General features: G+C 47.5%; 1 protein-coding gene across 4 annotated transcripts in view; it reads left to right on the top strand.

Annotated features, from left to right (window-relative positions):
* CFAP221 (cilia and flagella associated protein 221) overlaps nt 1-14,175 on the top strand; it is a 29,495-nt gene extending 15,320 nt beyond the window's left edge. For all 4 annotated transcript variants that reach the window (XM_069982499.1, XM_069982497.1, XM_069982498.1 and 1 more), the window contains 13 exons: nt 1,865-1,952; nt 3,432-3,521; nt 3,597-3,692; nt 3,778-3,862; nt 4,209-4,297; nt 4,411-4,491; nt 5,302-5,409; nt 5,575-5,718; nt 9,392-9,514; nt 9,597-9,688; nt 9,978-10,070; nt 11,948-12,043; nt 13,705-14,175. In XM_069982499.1, coding sequence (XP_069838600.1) covers nt 1,865-1,952; nt 3,432-3,521; nt 3,597-3,692; nt 3,778-3,862; nt 4,209-4,297; nt 4,411-4,491; nt 5,302-5,409; nt 5,575-5,718; nt 9,392-9,514; nt 9,597-9,688; nt 9,978-10,070; nt 11,948-12,043; nt 13,705-13,831 — 1,312 coding nt within the window. In that variant the 3' untranslated portion in view covers nt 13,832-14,175. The remainder of the gene's footprint in view (nt 1-1,864; nt 1,953-3,431; nt 3,522-3,596; nt 3,693-3,777; nt 3,863-4,208; nt 4,298-4,410; nt 4,492-5,301; nt 5,410-5,574; nt 5,719-9,391; nt 9,515-9,596; nt 9,689-9,977; nt 10,071-11,947; nt 12,044-13,704) is intronic.
* The last annotated feature ends 627 nt before the right edge of the window (nt 14,176-14,802 follow it).

Raw genomic sequence — 14,802 nt, 5'->3', positions numbered from 1 at the left:
TTCTTTAGGGTCCAGACATGGGGCTGATTTACTAACAATCCGTCAGTTTAAAGCCGTTATGCTAGCGGTTGTGTTGGGTTATGTTAGGTAAATTCCCCAATGTCAGGTCTTTCACAGGACAAATTGGGGGAGCAGCAGTAGGGATTCCGCCATTGATGCCCCCAGTTGGATGGTACCGACCTTACACATCTGGAAGTTTGTTACAGTTACATCCAATGTAAACCAACATCCTAAACTGAACAGCGAGGAGTCCAGACTGATCTGTGCGCCTGCACTGATACATTGTAACAGATTGTCAGCACAGGTCAGAGATTAGGGTCACAGGAGTTTATGGGGTAAACAAGAAGGTTCCCGCTCACTGACATTGAACAAACATTTGAAACAGAAAGTTATTAGAAAGTTGGCGGACTTTTTGCACAACTTGAACACATTTATGTCAGGTTCCTGACAGTAAAAACTGAAAAGAAAAAAAAGCCATACTCACCTGCCACATGGATGCTGGCATGCTCTCCTCCAGCTTCTCACTCTCTCTTCCTGCTCTGCGAGTGCACACGTCACATATAGTGCTGGGGGAGAGAGCGGCCTCTTGTGGCCGGAGGTCAATGTCTCCTCATCCTGTCAATGACAGCACCGCATTTGTGAGCACATACAGTTAAAAGGCCAGACGCAGCACCCAGTGGTACTTGTCCAGGGGCTGACCACAACCCAGAGTGCCTAGCGACGCATCCCGAATTCTGGCCTGTTTCCTGTTGTGCATCCAGAATACCAGATGCTCCCACATGGGTTCTATCGCTCTTCTATAGGTTTTTATTTACCTATTTCCCAGAATCGACGTCCTTTAGGAAAAATGCCGAAGGATGTCACTGCCCTATACAAGCCAATGGGTCCAAAAATGTATCCGGATTTCCTGATAAGAAATCCGGATCTTGTCAATGTCCTTAGGTTGCGTACTTACCTAGGAACACATGAAGCCAAAACCACACCCCTATGTTACCCCTAATAGCCGCACAATGCTGGTGATCAGTCCGGGTAATATGGCCCGGTTATTGGTGAACACGTGGGGGGGGATCCTCCTAGGAGAGTGCGGTGTAAGTGAGGGTCTGTGCTGTATAGTGCTGTGTGCATTGCCGCCAGAACCAGAATGAGAGCCGTCATAAGAAGACAGTGAGGTCTGTCCTATAGGGGATCCTGCAGAGTGTGGTACCAAGGCTGCAGCAGTAGTGGGAGCAGATCCTTACCCACACATTGGACTCTTTACTCAATGGTTCTACTGTGCTGTTCAATAGAGTGAGATCCCTGATGGGAGACCAGGAAAAAAAAAAAAAATATATATATATATATATATACTCCAGCACAATGCGATTTGTTCACAGGTCTCTCCGCTGATAAGGCCGTATCTGAGCTACACAAACAGAGCTAGACAAATACCGGCGGAGGGGCAGATAAAGGCAGCGGGGGGCGGGAGGGGGGGCCTGAGAAACACCAAGAGGGGCATATAGAGGCAGCAGGGGGCTAAGAGACACCAAGAGGGGCAGATAGAAGTGGGCGGGTGGGGGGGGGGTTGAGAGACACCAGAGGGGCAGATAGAGGCAGCGTGGGGATCCACAGAGAAGTCGTGTCCTGCTGTCAGCTCTACTGCTCACTCTGATCTGTATGATCCATCTCTAACACATGAGGGCGACCATACGTCTCACTGCCCATTCTCATCCATAGGATCCATCTCTGATACATGAGGGCGACCATACGTCTCATCATACAGTTATACAGCTGATATAGGAGCAGGATCCTTAGGATATTCTTCCCCATATATCCTTTGTATACAGAACATGCTGAACAGTAATGGTTATGCTTCTGCTCCCACCAGGCAGATTCACCTCGGCTCTGATCCCATCTCTGCAAAACAGCGTCACATAATAACTGAGGAGCGCGAGAGTGCCGAGGCTGAGTACCAGGTCAGTGGCTGTACACAATGCTGGCAACTCCGGACTCCCACACTGGGGATACAGGAGGACTCACGTCATCGAATGGGCTGTCACATCATATACAGTCCTCCCATGTACCTCAGCTTATTACTATGTGTAGACCCCTGTATGTACTAATGTCACATGTCCTCTCAGGGACCCCTGTATGTACTAATGTCACATGTCCTCTCAGGGACCCCTGTATGTACTAATGTCACATGTCCTCTCAGGGACCCCTGTATGTACTAATGTCACATGTCCTCTCAGGGACCCCTGTATGTACTAATGTCACATGTCCTCTCAGGGACCCCTGTATGTACTAATGTCACATGTCCTCTCAGGGACCCCTGTATGTACTAATGTCACATGTCCTCTCAGGGACCCCTGTATGTACTAATGTCACATGTCCTCTCAGGGACCCCTGTATGTACTAATGACACGTCCTCTCAGGGACCCCTGTATGTACTAATGTCACATGTCCTCTCAGGGACCCCTGTATATATTAATGTCACATGTCCTCTCAGGGACCCCTCTATGTACTAATCACATGTCCTCTCAGGGAACCCTGTATGTACTAATCACATGTCCTCTCAGGGACCCCTGTATGTACTAATGTCACATGTCCTCTCAGGGACCCCTGTATGTACTAATGTCACATGTCCTCTCAGGGACCCCTGTATGTACTAATGTCACATGTCCTCTCAGGGACCCCTGTATATATTAATGTCACATGTCCTCTCAGGGACCCCTCTATGTACTAATCACATGTCCTCTCAGGGACCCCTGTATGTACTAATGTCACATGTCCTCTCAGGGACCCCTGTATGTACTAATCACATGTCATCTCAGGGACCCCTGTATGTACTAATGTCACATGTCCTCTCAGGGAACCCTGTATGTACTAATGTCACATGTCCTCTCAGGGACCCCTGTATGTACTAATCACATGTCATCTCAGGGACCCCTGTATGTACTAATGTCACATGTCCTCTCAGGGACCCCTGTATGTACTGATCACATGTCCTCTCAGGGACCCCTGTATGTACTAATCACATGTCCTCTCAGGGAACCCTGTATGTACTAATGTCACATGTCCTCTCAGGGACCCCTGTATGTACTAATGTCACATGTCCTCTCAGGGGCCCCTGTATGTACTAATGTCACATGTCCTCTCAGGGACCCCTGTATGTACTAATGTCACATGTCCTCTCAGGGACCCCTGTATGTACTGATCACATGTCCTCTCAGGGACTCCTGTATGTACTAATGTCACATGTCCTCTCAGGGACCCCTGTATGTACTGATCACATGTCCTCTCAGGGACTCCTGTATGTACTAATGTCACATGTCCTCTCAGGGACCCCTGTATGTACTGATCACATGTCCTCTCAGGGGTCATCATGCTGTTGCGACTCTTGAACATAACTCATCAGCGTCACACTACCACCCCTCTTATTGTGTGTCCTGCAGATGATGAGAGGCCGCCCTGATCTGGCCGCTGAGTACAGGCGAGAAGCAGTCTCTGCAGATTCTCGCCGAGTGCTGCGCCGGGTGGATGAGGTAACCAGCGCTCTTACTATAGTTATACATAATACTGACACCTGCTGTAATATTAACCCTTTATGTCCTGTCTAGCGTCCCAGGATACAGCCGCAGTTTGACCTCTATCTGAATGATCTGTGGGCTAACAGGAAGCGGGTGCTGAGGCGATTCCAGCAGGCCGCCCGCACGGTGAGGACTGTTCTCCCCACAGATTAGGGGATCCTCAGACATGCTGACCCTGGGGTCACCTTCTTGTCTGTGTGTCCTGCTCCAGGTTCTCCTACGAGGCAGAGTGAATGGCAGGCTGAGATCCCTGAGGAAGCTGGTGCAACACATACAATCAGGGATCGCTGTGCAGGGTAAGAAAAGCGCAGGCCTGGGAGGGGCAGGGTACATGGATGTTACCACTCCATGGATGTATAATCTCTCCCATGTCCTGCTTCATGTGTATATATATATGTATAATGTACATCTCTCCTTTGTCCTGCTCCATGAATATATAAAATGTACATCTCTCCCTTGTCCTGCTCCATGTGTGTATATATATATATATATATATATATTACATCTATCCCTTGTCCTGCTCCATATATATATATATATATATATATATATATATATATATATATATATTTAGTACATCTATCCCTTGTCCTGCTCCATGTGTGTAATATATAATGTACACCTCTCCCTTGTCCTGTGCAGAGAGCAGCGATGAGGAGATCCCCCTGATGTTGGCCCAGCAGGTTCTCTTCCATGACTTCCCTCCTTACCCCGCTGAGCCTGACGGGTCGGTGAGTACAGTTGTGACACTGCACATATAAATCCCTCCCGGACCCCCTGATTTTGTCCATTCATGATCAGCTCCATCCTGCCCGAAGGTTTATATCTTGTGTTTTATCTGCAGATGGCAGAAGATCTGGTGTCTCTTCCTCCCAGACCTGCAGCTGCTCAGCTCAAACTGGAGCTCGGTTTTCATGACCTAAAGGTGATTTATATCATTATAGCATCATATACACACTGCACTGCTCCCTGACAGACATTGCAAGCCTCTCTGTCCTCTGCACTGTATACACTGCGTGCCTCTCTGTCCTCTGCACTGCATACACTGCGTGCCTCTCTGTCCTCTGCACTGCATACACTGCGTGCCTCTCTGTCCTCTGCACTGTATACACTGCATGCCTCTCTGTCCTCTGCACTGTATACACTGCATGCCTCTCTGTCCTCTGCACTGTATACACTGGATGCCTCTCTGTCATCTGCACTGTATACACTGCGTGCCTCTCTGTCCTCTGCACTGTATACACTGGATGCCTCTCTGTCATCTGCACTGTATACACTGCGTGCCTCTCTGTCCTCTGCACTGTATACACTACATGCCTCTCTGTCCTCTGCACTGTATACACTGCATGCCTCTCTGTACTGTATACACTGCATGCCTCTCTGTCCTCTGTACTGTATACACTGCATGCCTCTCTGTCCTCTGCACTGTATACACTGCATGCCTCTCTGTCCTCTGCACTGTATACACTGCATGCCTCTCTGCACTGTATACACTGCGTGCCTCTCTGCACTGTTTACACTGTATGCCTCTCTGTCCTCTGCACTGTATACACTGCATGCCTCTCTGTACTGTATACACTGCATGCCTCTCTGTCCTCTGTACTGTATACACTGCATGCCTCTCTGCACTGTATACACTGCATGCCTCTCTGCACTGTTTACACTGTATGCCTCTCTGTCCTCTGCACTGTATACACTGCATGCCTCTCTGAATGTTAGGTTGATGTTTTCTCAGGTTCCCCAGCACTTTCGGGTGATGGCGTATCAGCCGGTGAGGAGATATGAAGTGTCCTCCATGTACCAGCCCCGTCGTCTAGTGAGACCGCTGCGGAGAGGAGCCCAGGTAACGGCCATTGTTATAACCCCATGATGATGTTCCTGATCTTAGGTCTCATCCAGGCTGTGGGTAAGACCCCTGTAGGTGTAGTCTGTGGCTGTGCTGCGATGCTCTGCACCGGGGAACATCCACTATAATGGAGCCTATCAGAGCTGTTTCCTCTATCTGCAGGATGAGCTGATGCCAGAGACGACGTCCCAGCCGGGCGCCCCTGCTATAGAACCAGAGGAGGGGAGAGCCGGAGGCCCGATGCTGCTGATGAGACCACCTGAGGCATTGCTGAACCCCCCAGATCTCCATCCAGTGCATGTGTTTGTGAGTGCCGTGTGATGCCCCCCATAACATCCCAGCTGTGGGGGATTAAAATGGGGAGGTGGGGTGGAGAGCATCGGGAATGGTCTGACGTCCTGTAACACAGTATAATATACTATTATATAAGGATGGGTGACCTTCCTGGGTGGTATTATATAGAGAGGTGACCCTCCTGTGTGGTATTATATAAGGATGGGTGACCCTCCTGTGTGGTATTATATAGAGAGGTGACCCTCCTGTGTGGTATTATATAGATAGGTGACCCTCCTGTGTGGTATTATATAGAGAGGTGACCCTCCTGTGTGGTATTATATAAGGATGAAATATTCTAGTGTAAGAACTCAACCTAACAGTACTGTTAGGAAGAGGGGTGTACAGCGAGTGCAAGAACCAGCAAATATGAGTAATAGAAGTAGTAGGCTCTCTAGCGTAACTCCCCTTAAATTATCCAAGTTAATATGTATAGTCTTAGATATATATCGTTTCTGGTTATATCATAAATGATTGATTATAATAAGTCAGAATTGTGTATAGAGATAAATAATTTTTATATTCATAAGATGAAACAAATAAAAAATACAATTAACCAGTGAAGAATACAAGCAAAATTAAAAAACACACCTGTATCAAGATTCATAAGGCTCTATAGGCATATATATCAGTATATATCTTCATAGTATGATAATCACAGGAGTATATATATTACAATTCTTAGTGTAAAACACATATAAAAAACATAGCATAGTTTGAAGGATGTTTCATAAAAAAAAAAGGTATCTTTGTGTAGTATATTTCATTAACGACTATTTTTCATAAACGATTATAGCAGTACGGTCTTGTCCATATGCGACTCTGCAGGGCCCTTGCAGGTCGCAGTGGTTTGTAGTCACTGTGCTTATGGTAAATATAGGACTGTTCCTCTGTTAGTTGATTTGAGATATATTATATCACTTATTCTCGTATATGCAGAGGTAATACAGTTAAAATAGAATAAAAGCGGTGAAAGTCCACCTCTCACCAGTCCCAAGTCTCTGTGTTTGCAGGATCTGCGGCCGCAGTTAGTGAGGAGCATGTAGATGGATATGGAACTTCTCCTGCTCAGAGATCCTTCATTCAGGAGGTTCTCCCCAGAGTATTCCACACAGATCTTGTCTCTCCCATTTGTGGAGCTCCAGGAGGTATGTTTCATGTCTGATTGACATGATTTGAAGTGCGGACTGGTGATATATTGTGCACAATGCGTCTTTCTGCTATATATAACGTTGCAACTCTTATTAGAAGCGTTTCAGAACGATGCTCTGTTCTTTCCTCAGTAATATGTTGCAAAGTCTTTTGCACAATTGCATTGTGCACAATATATCACCAGTCCGCACTTCAGATCTGAGCACCCAGCCACATTGGGAGAGGCAATCAGACATGAAACATACCTCCTGGAGCTCCACAAATGGGAGAGACAAGATCTGTGTGGAATACTCTGGGGAGAACCTCCTGAATGAAGGATCTCTGAGCAGAAGTTCCATATCCATCTACATGCTCCTTTCTAACTGCGGCCGCAGATCCTGCAAACCCAGAGACTTGGGACTGGGGACAGGTGTACTTTCACCGCTTTTATTCTATTTTAACTGTATTACCTCTGCATATACGAGAATAAGTGATATAATATATCTCAAATCAACTAACAGAGGAACAGTCCTATATTTACCATAAGCACAGTGACTACAAACCACTGCGACCTGCAAGGGCCCTGCAGAGTCGCATATGGACAAGACCGTACTGCTATAATCGTTTATGAAAAATAGTCGTTAATGAAATATACTACACAAAGATACCTTTTTTTTTTTATGAAACATCCTTCAAGCTTTGCTATGTTTTTTATATGTGTTTTACACTAAGAATTTTAACATATATACTCCTGTGATTATCATACTATGAAGATATATACTGATATATATGCCTATAGAGCCTTATGAATCTTGATACAGGTGTGTTTTTAATTTTGCTTGTATTCTTAACTGGTTAATTTTATTTTTTTATTTGTTTCATCTTATGAATATAAAAATTATTTATCTCTATACACAATTCTGACTTATTAGAATCACTCATTTATTATATAAGGATGGGTGACACTTCTGTGTAGTATTATATAGAGAGGTGACACTTCTGTGTAGTATTATATAGAGAGGTGACACTTCTGTGTAGTATTATATAGAGAGGTGACACTCCTGTGTAGTATTATATAGAGAGGTGACACTCCTGTGTAGTATTATATAGAGATGTTACACTCCTGTGTAGTATTATATAGAGAGGCAACACTCCTGTGTAGTATTATATAGAGAGGCTACACTCCTGTGTAGTATTATATAGAGAGGTGGCACTCCTGTGTAGTATTATATAGAGAGGTTACACTCCTGTGTAGTATTATATAGAGAGGTGGCACTCCTGTGTAGTATTATATAGAGAGGTTACACTCCTGTGTTGTATTATATAGAGAGGTGACACTCCTGTGTAGTATTATATAGAGAGGTGACACTCCCGTGTAGTATTATATAAAGAGGTGACACTCCTGTGTAGTATTATATAGAGAGGTGGCACTTCTGTGTAGTATATAGAGAGGTGACACTCCTGTGTAGTATATAGAGAGGTGACACTCCTGTGTAGTATTATATAGAGAGGTGACACTCCTGTGTAGTATTATATAGAGAGGTGGCACTCCTGTGTAGTAGTATATAGAGAGGTGGCACTCCTGTGTAGTATTATATAGAGAGGTTACACCTGTGTAGTAGTATATAGAGAGGTGACACTCCTGTGTAGTATTATATAGAGAGGTGGCACTTCTGTGTAGTATTATATAGAGAGGTAACACTCCTGTGTAGTATTATATAGAGAGGTGACACTCCTGTGTAGTATTATATAGAGAGGTGACACTCCTGTGTAGTATTATATAGAGAGGTAACACTCCTGTGTAGTATTATATAGAGAGGTGACCCTCCTGTGTAGTATTATATAAAGAGGTGACACTCCTGTGTAGTATTATATAGAGAGGTGGCACTCCTGTGTAGTATTATATAGAGAGGTGACACTCCTGTGTAGTATTATATAGAGAGGTAACACTCCTGTGTAGTAGTATATAGAGAGGTGACACTCCGGTGTAGTATTATATAGAGAGGTGACACTTCTGTGTAGTATTATATAGAGAGGTGACACTCCTTTATATCATCTCTGGATGGATTCAGTCGATATATTCTCATTTTCCAGAGATCCGGACGTTTCCTGGAACGATTCTTTTCACCTTTTCCTCCTGGCTTATGAGCAGCTATTACCGGACTGGCTCTCGGCCCTTGTGTCACTCATAATCCTCCCAGTCCAAACACTGGAAAAAGGATTGTGCTATGAAGAGATGGTGGCCAGGATGTAGACCCGAACCCCAGCTATATCCTGTATACTTCTAGATAACAGTAATTAAGGGGTTGTAGATGCTGCTCAGGACCGGCAGAGATGTATACTGCTGCTGGGTTCAGCACCTGCACTGCTGCATTGTAACGCACCCTCAGCTGTGCGAGCAGCACTAGGTCAGGATAGGTTTTCTGCTTCTGGATGTAAATGCTGACCTTTCCTCAGTATTCACCTCTTCACTGACGTCTCAGCACGGCTCCAGATTCTTCTTCTTGTCTTCTAGAATCCTGCTCCCGGACTTCTGGCCTTTAAGAGACCCCTCTCATACTCTGAAACAGACCTGGACTATCACCTGTGCCCGCTGCCCAAGTACGCGCCCCATCAGGAGGGCAGCGCAGGCAGGAAGGTACCACTTACTCTTATTGTAGTGCGGACATTCAGGGGATACCTCCCCCAGTCTCTCCTATTAATATCTATTGTATTTGCAGGAGATTATTCGAGGAGTCATGAGCTGGAAGAAGTTCCCCACAGTCTCCCTGTCCATCCCGCTCCCTCCGCCTGATCACCACAGGCCTCGCTGGTAAGTATCCATAGCGTAGTCTGTGTCCTGACTGTATAACAGGTTAGCTGTGACATCGGGTGGAGTCATGTGATGTCACTGTCCTGACTGTATAACAGGTTAGCTGTGGCATGGGGTGGAGTCATGTGATGTCCCTGTCCTGACTGTATAACAGGTTAGCTGGGACATCGGATGGAGTCATGTGATGTCACTGTCCTGTCTTATAATAATCAGAGGGGTCCCTGGTGCAGCCAGTGCTGGGGGAACTGACCCCCAAACAATAACCGGCCTTTATCATTGATGTCCTCAGGTCTGACCCATTCAATGTGGATTTACTCCCGGTGAGCGCCCCCCCGGCACTCAGCAGCTTACCGGCGGTGGACAAGGAAAACATTGTGCCAAGGTGAGTGCTCCATTCTCACTGTCTCCCCCTGCTGCACATGAACACAACCTGAGGGTAGATCCAGGCCCCCGCGGGGCGTAATGTGCAGAGGGCCGAACCTCCAGTGATCCAGGCCCCGACCCCTGGGGCCCCCGCAGGGTGTAACGCGCAGAGGGCCGAACCTCCAGTGATCCACGCCCCGACCCCTGGGGCCCCCACAGGGTGTAACGCGCAGAGGGCCGAACCTCCAGTGATCCACGCCCCGACCCCTGGGGCCCCTGCGGGACATACCTTGCAGAGAGCCCAACCTCCAGTGATCCACGCCCCGACCCCTGGGGCCCCTGCAGGACATACCTTGCAGAGGGCCGAACCTCCAGTGATCCACGCACCGACCCCTGGGGCCCCGACCGGCTGTAGGAATAACATGGAAAGTAAGTGAGGGGAAGGAAGTGACTGCAAGCTTCATTAATGTTTTCATGGGAAAGAGTAAAATTGCTTGGGCCAGAACAAGCTTCACCTGCCTGTAACAAGCGCTGATACTTGTATCTCAGCCCAGAGGAGCCAAGATGATTGGCTGCAAATACTGATGAGACTGTCAACCTGAAGAAACAGCCAATGACGTTGAGCGCATCATACCAGGACGTCCATAAGAGGCTAGTAAGGGGTTAAACTGGTGCCACCTGTGAGCTCCCCCTGTACATCCCAGTCCAGCGACTGCACCCTCTGCCTGGCATCCAGCAGGACAGGACAGTGAGGAGCCTGTCGCAACCTTGACCCGCTTGTTCTAGGAGATTAGTATTGCTAGAGGGGTCTGGAGGAAGGACTACAGAGGTGTATGGAGAAGGAAAGCAGAGGAGGAAAGCCAGAGTCTGGACAGGACGGAGGAGTCTGGAGGAAACAGAGGAGGAAAACAAGAGTCTGGAGGGGACAGAGGAGTGTATAGGGAGCAGAGGAGGAAAGCCGAGTCTGGAGGGGACAGAGGAGTCTATAGGGAGCAGAGGAGGAAAGCAGAGTCTGGAGGGGACAGAGGAGTCTATAGGGAGCAGAGGAGGAAAGCAGAGTCTGGAGGGGACAGAGGAGTCTATAGGGAGCAGAGTAGGAAAGCAGAGTCTGGAGGGGACAGAGGAGTGTATAGGGAGCAGAGGAGGAAAGCAGAGTCTGGAGGGGACAGAGGAGTCTATAGGGAGCAGAGGAGGAAAGCAGAGTCTAGAAAGGATGGAGGAGGCTATAGGCAACAGAGGAGGAAAACAGAATCTGGAGGGGACAGAGGAGTCTATAGGCAACAGAGGAGGAAAGCAGAATCTGGAGGGGACAGAGGAGTCTATAGGGAGCAGAGAAGTCCAGACAGAACAGATTTTTTTTCCGTCTCCCTATAAATACGCCATTACCTGAGCTGTGCTGTGCAGGTGTGACGCAGGTCAGGTGATCACTGTCCTAGGGGTTTGGTTGGCTTTAGAGCAGCATGCACATTGCTTCCCTCTCATGTTCTCCTCAGCTAGATGCCAGGCTTAGGATGAAGCCTCATAAACCTTTATTGTATGTGATGTAATCCTTCCTGGGCCTTTTATGTTAGAGACTCCTGTGCAGATTAGGTTACGCAGCTGCCGGGGATGGGGACCAGGACTGTTTCTGCCACTGGCCGTATCTCCTGTCTGCGGGCAGCTTACAGCCATAACTCCATCCACACAATGTTATAAATACAGGATACAGGAGGAGCATCGGAGACAGTCAGTAGAGGAGCCCTAGCTCAGCACCATCCGCTATTGTATATGTATGAGCTATGGTGCGGGGTCACTGTCTGCTGGATAGTAACCTGCAGAGCGGAGGTCAGTGAGCCGCAGCCGTCTCCTCGTCCTCTTATCACCGTATACTCACCGAATCTTGTTTGTTATTGTCAGAGATGGAGATGATGCAGACTCAAAAATGTGGCTGACCCCGGACATGCTGAGAGCGGAGTTCGCCATGTTACAGAGCAGAGCCGCACACCATACAGTGTGAGTACTACTGCGCCAGAGCCGCACACCATACACTGTGAGTACTACTCCACCAGAGCCGCACACCATACACTGTGAGTACTACTCCATCAGAGCCGCACAATATACACTGTAAGTACTACTCCATCAGAGCCCCACACCATACACTGTGAGTACTACTCCGCCAGAGCCGCACACCATACACTGTGAGTACTACTCCACCAGAGCCGCACAATATACACTGTGAGTACTACTCCATCAGAGCCGCACACCATTCACTGTGAGTACTACTCCGCCAGAGCCGCACACCATACACTGTGAGTACTACTCCGCCAGAGCCGCACACCATACACTGTGAGTACTACTCCATCAGAGCCACACACCATACACTGTGAGTACTACTCCGCCAGAGCCGCACACCATACACTGTGAGTACTACTCCATCAGAGCCGCACACCATACACTGTGAGTACTACTCCATCAGAGCCCCACACCATACACTGTGAGTACTACTCCGCCAGAGCCGCACACCATACACTGTGAGTACTACTCCATCAGAGCCGCACACCATACACTGTGAGTACTACTCCACCAGAGCCGCACAATATACACTGTAAGTACTACTCCGCCAGAGCCGCACACCATACACTGTGAGTACTACTCCGCCAGAGCCGCACACCATACACTGTGAGTACTACTCCATCAGAGCCCCACACCATACACTGTGAGTACTACTCCATCAGAGCCGCACACCATACACTGTGAGTACTACTCCACCAGAGCCGCACACCATACACTGTGAGTACTACTCCACCAGAGCCGCACACCATACACTGTGAGTACTACTCCATCAGAGCCGCACACCATACACTGTGAGTACTACTCCATCAGAGCCGCACACCATACACTGTGAGTACTACTCCGCCAGAGCCGCACACCATACACTGTGAGTACTACTCCATCAGAGCTTTGCTGGTGGAGGAGGACACACACACACACACATTCCGGCAGCCGTCCTGTCATTTCCTCTTGCACATACTCTTCCATACTTCGGGATCGATATTCTCCCACAGGCCGGGCAGTGATGTTGATAGTGATGATTATTAATGACGCCCATTAGTTGTTATACGTGTGGCGGCCCAAGGCCTCCTGGTTCCTGACGCTGGAGGAATGTGCCACTCACAAGTTACTTATTAAACATAGAGAAGACAAATGTACAGTGACTGCACAGGTCATAGGTCCCAGGGCGTCCTCTCATACCAGCGCCGGACACCGTTACACTGCTCCGCAATGGCTCATCTTATCCAGACAAGGGGAATACAATGACTGAATCTTGTGTATTGTTTATTGGGTTTGTATGACATCACAGAACAGCAGTTCTGTGTGACATCATAGATCAGTGCAGCAGCAGTGCAGTGTGACATCATAGGACAGTGCAGCAGTACAGTGTGACATCATAGGAGAGCAGCAGTAGTACAGTGTGACATCATAGATAAGTGCAGCAGCAATGCAGTGTGACATCATAGATAAGTGCAGCAGTAAAGTGTGACATCATAGGACAGTGCAGCAGTAGTATAGTGTGACATTATAGATAAGTGCAGCAGCAGTGCAGTGTGACATCATAGGACAGGGCAGCAGTAGTCTATGACATCACAGTCACGTTTTGTGTGTCTCTCTCTCAGGGACACTTGTGAGCAGCGGGAGGACTCCCATGTTCCAGCAGAGGGAAACTTACTGGTGGATAAAGTACAAGGAAACCTGAAACAGATGAAGCTTCTGTCCCGCAACAACCGTCTGATATTAGACTGACTGCTACATGTATACCCCCCTCCCCCCATCATAGTAACACTGCTGCCTTTCTGGAATCACATGATGCCTTCATAGCCCCCGGAGTGAGCCCAGGATAACATATATATATATTCTCCTCCTGGACTATCAGCACAGTACAGAGCCTGGAGCTGACATAGATGCATAGAAAGCAGGAGTCTGATACCACAGCATATCACTGGGTGCGCAGACACAGCTCAGCACAACCTCATATACACGAGGACACCGACAGCCATTAATAAGTATGGCCGCAGTCTCCTGTAAATAAAGCTTCGTAGATAGAGGATGAAACGTTCTGCAGCTATCCATAGACTTTGTGTCATTTCTTAAAGGGAACCTGTTACACTGTAAATGCCGCCTCCCCTGCTGCCATCATGTTATAGAGCAGGAGGAGCCGAGCAGACTGATATATCAGTGTAACTCTGCTCATTCTGGGCTAAATAGTCAAGTGGGCGGTCCTGCTCAGTGACTGACAGCTGTTTGTAAAACAGTCTGACCTTATCCGATCACACCTGTTAAGGATCAGTTAATCCAGGGCTTGTGATCAGCAGCACCTGGCTGCTACTAACCTCTTAAAGGGGAAGTGCGGGCAAAATAACTTTAAAATCTGTTACTGCCCAACAAAAGTTAGGAAAATTTCTAAAGCCCATGTCACACATAGGGTAAATCGATGAAAGACTGTCTACACAAAGCGATCTGCAAATTTTCAGTGAACCATCAACGATGATTTGAGAACTTGTTGAAAGATCATGATGAACGATTTATCGTTCGTCGCTTGATCATTTGCTGTGTTTACACGACCCAATTATCGTTTAAATGTGATCGTTATTGCAAAAATTCGAACGATAATCGTTCCGTGTAAACGCAGCATAATGTACACTTATTATGGGAGACACACCTATAGTGCTGCAGCAGTGGGACAGACTGGAGCAGCAGGGTCGGCAGCTTATGTG

Source organism: Dendropsophus ebraccatus, chromosome 9 (assembly GCF_027789765.1).
Source record: "Dendropsophus ebraccatus isolate aDenEbr1 chromosome 9, aDenEbr1.pat, whole genome shotgun sequence".
Classification (NCBI taxonomy): domain Eukaryota; kingdom Metazoa; phylum Chordata; class Amphibia; order Anura; family Hylidae; genus Dendropsophus; species Dendropsophus ebraccatus.
Note: the sequence above shows the minus strand (reverse complement) of the source record. Positions and strands in the feature narration are given on the sequence as shown.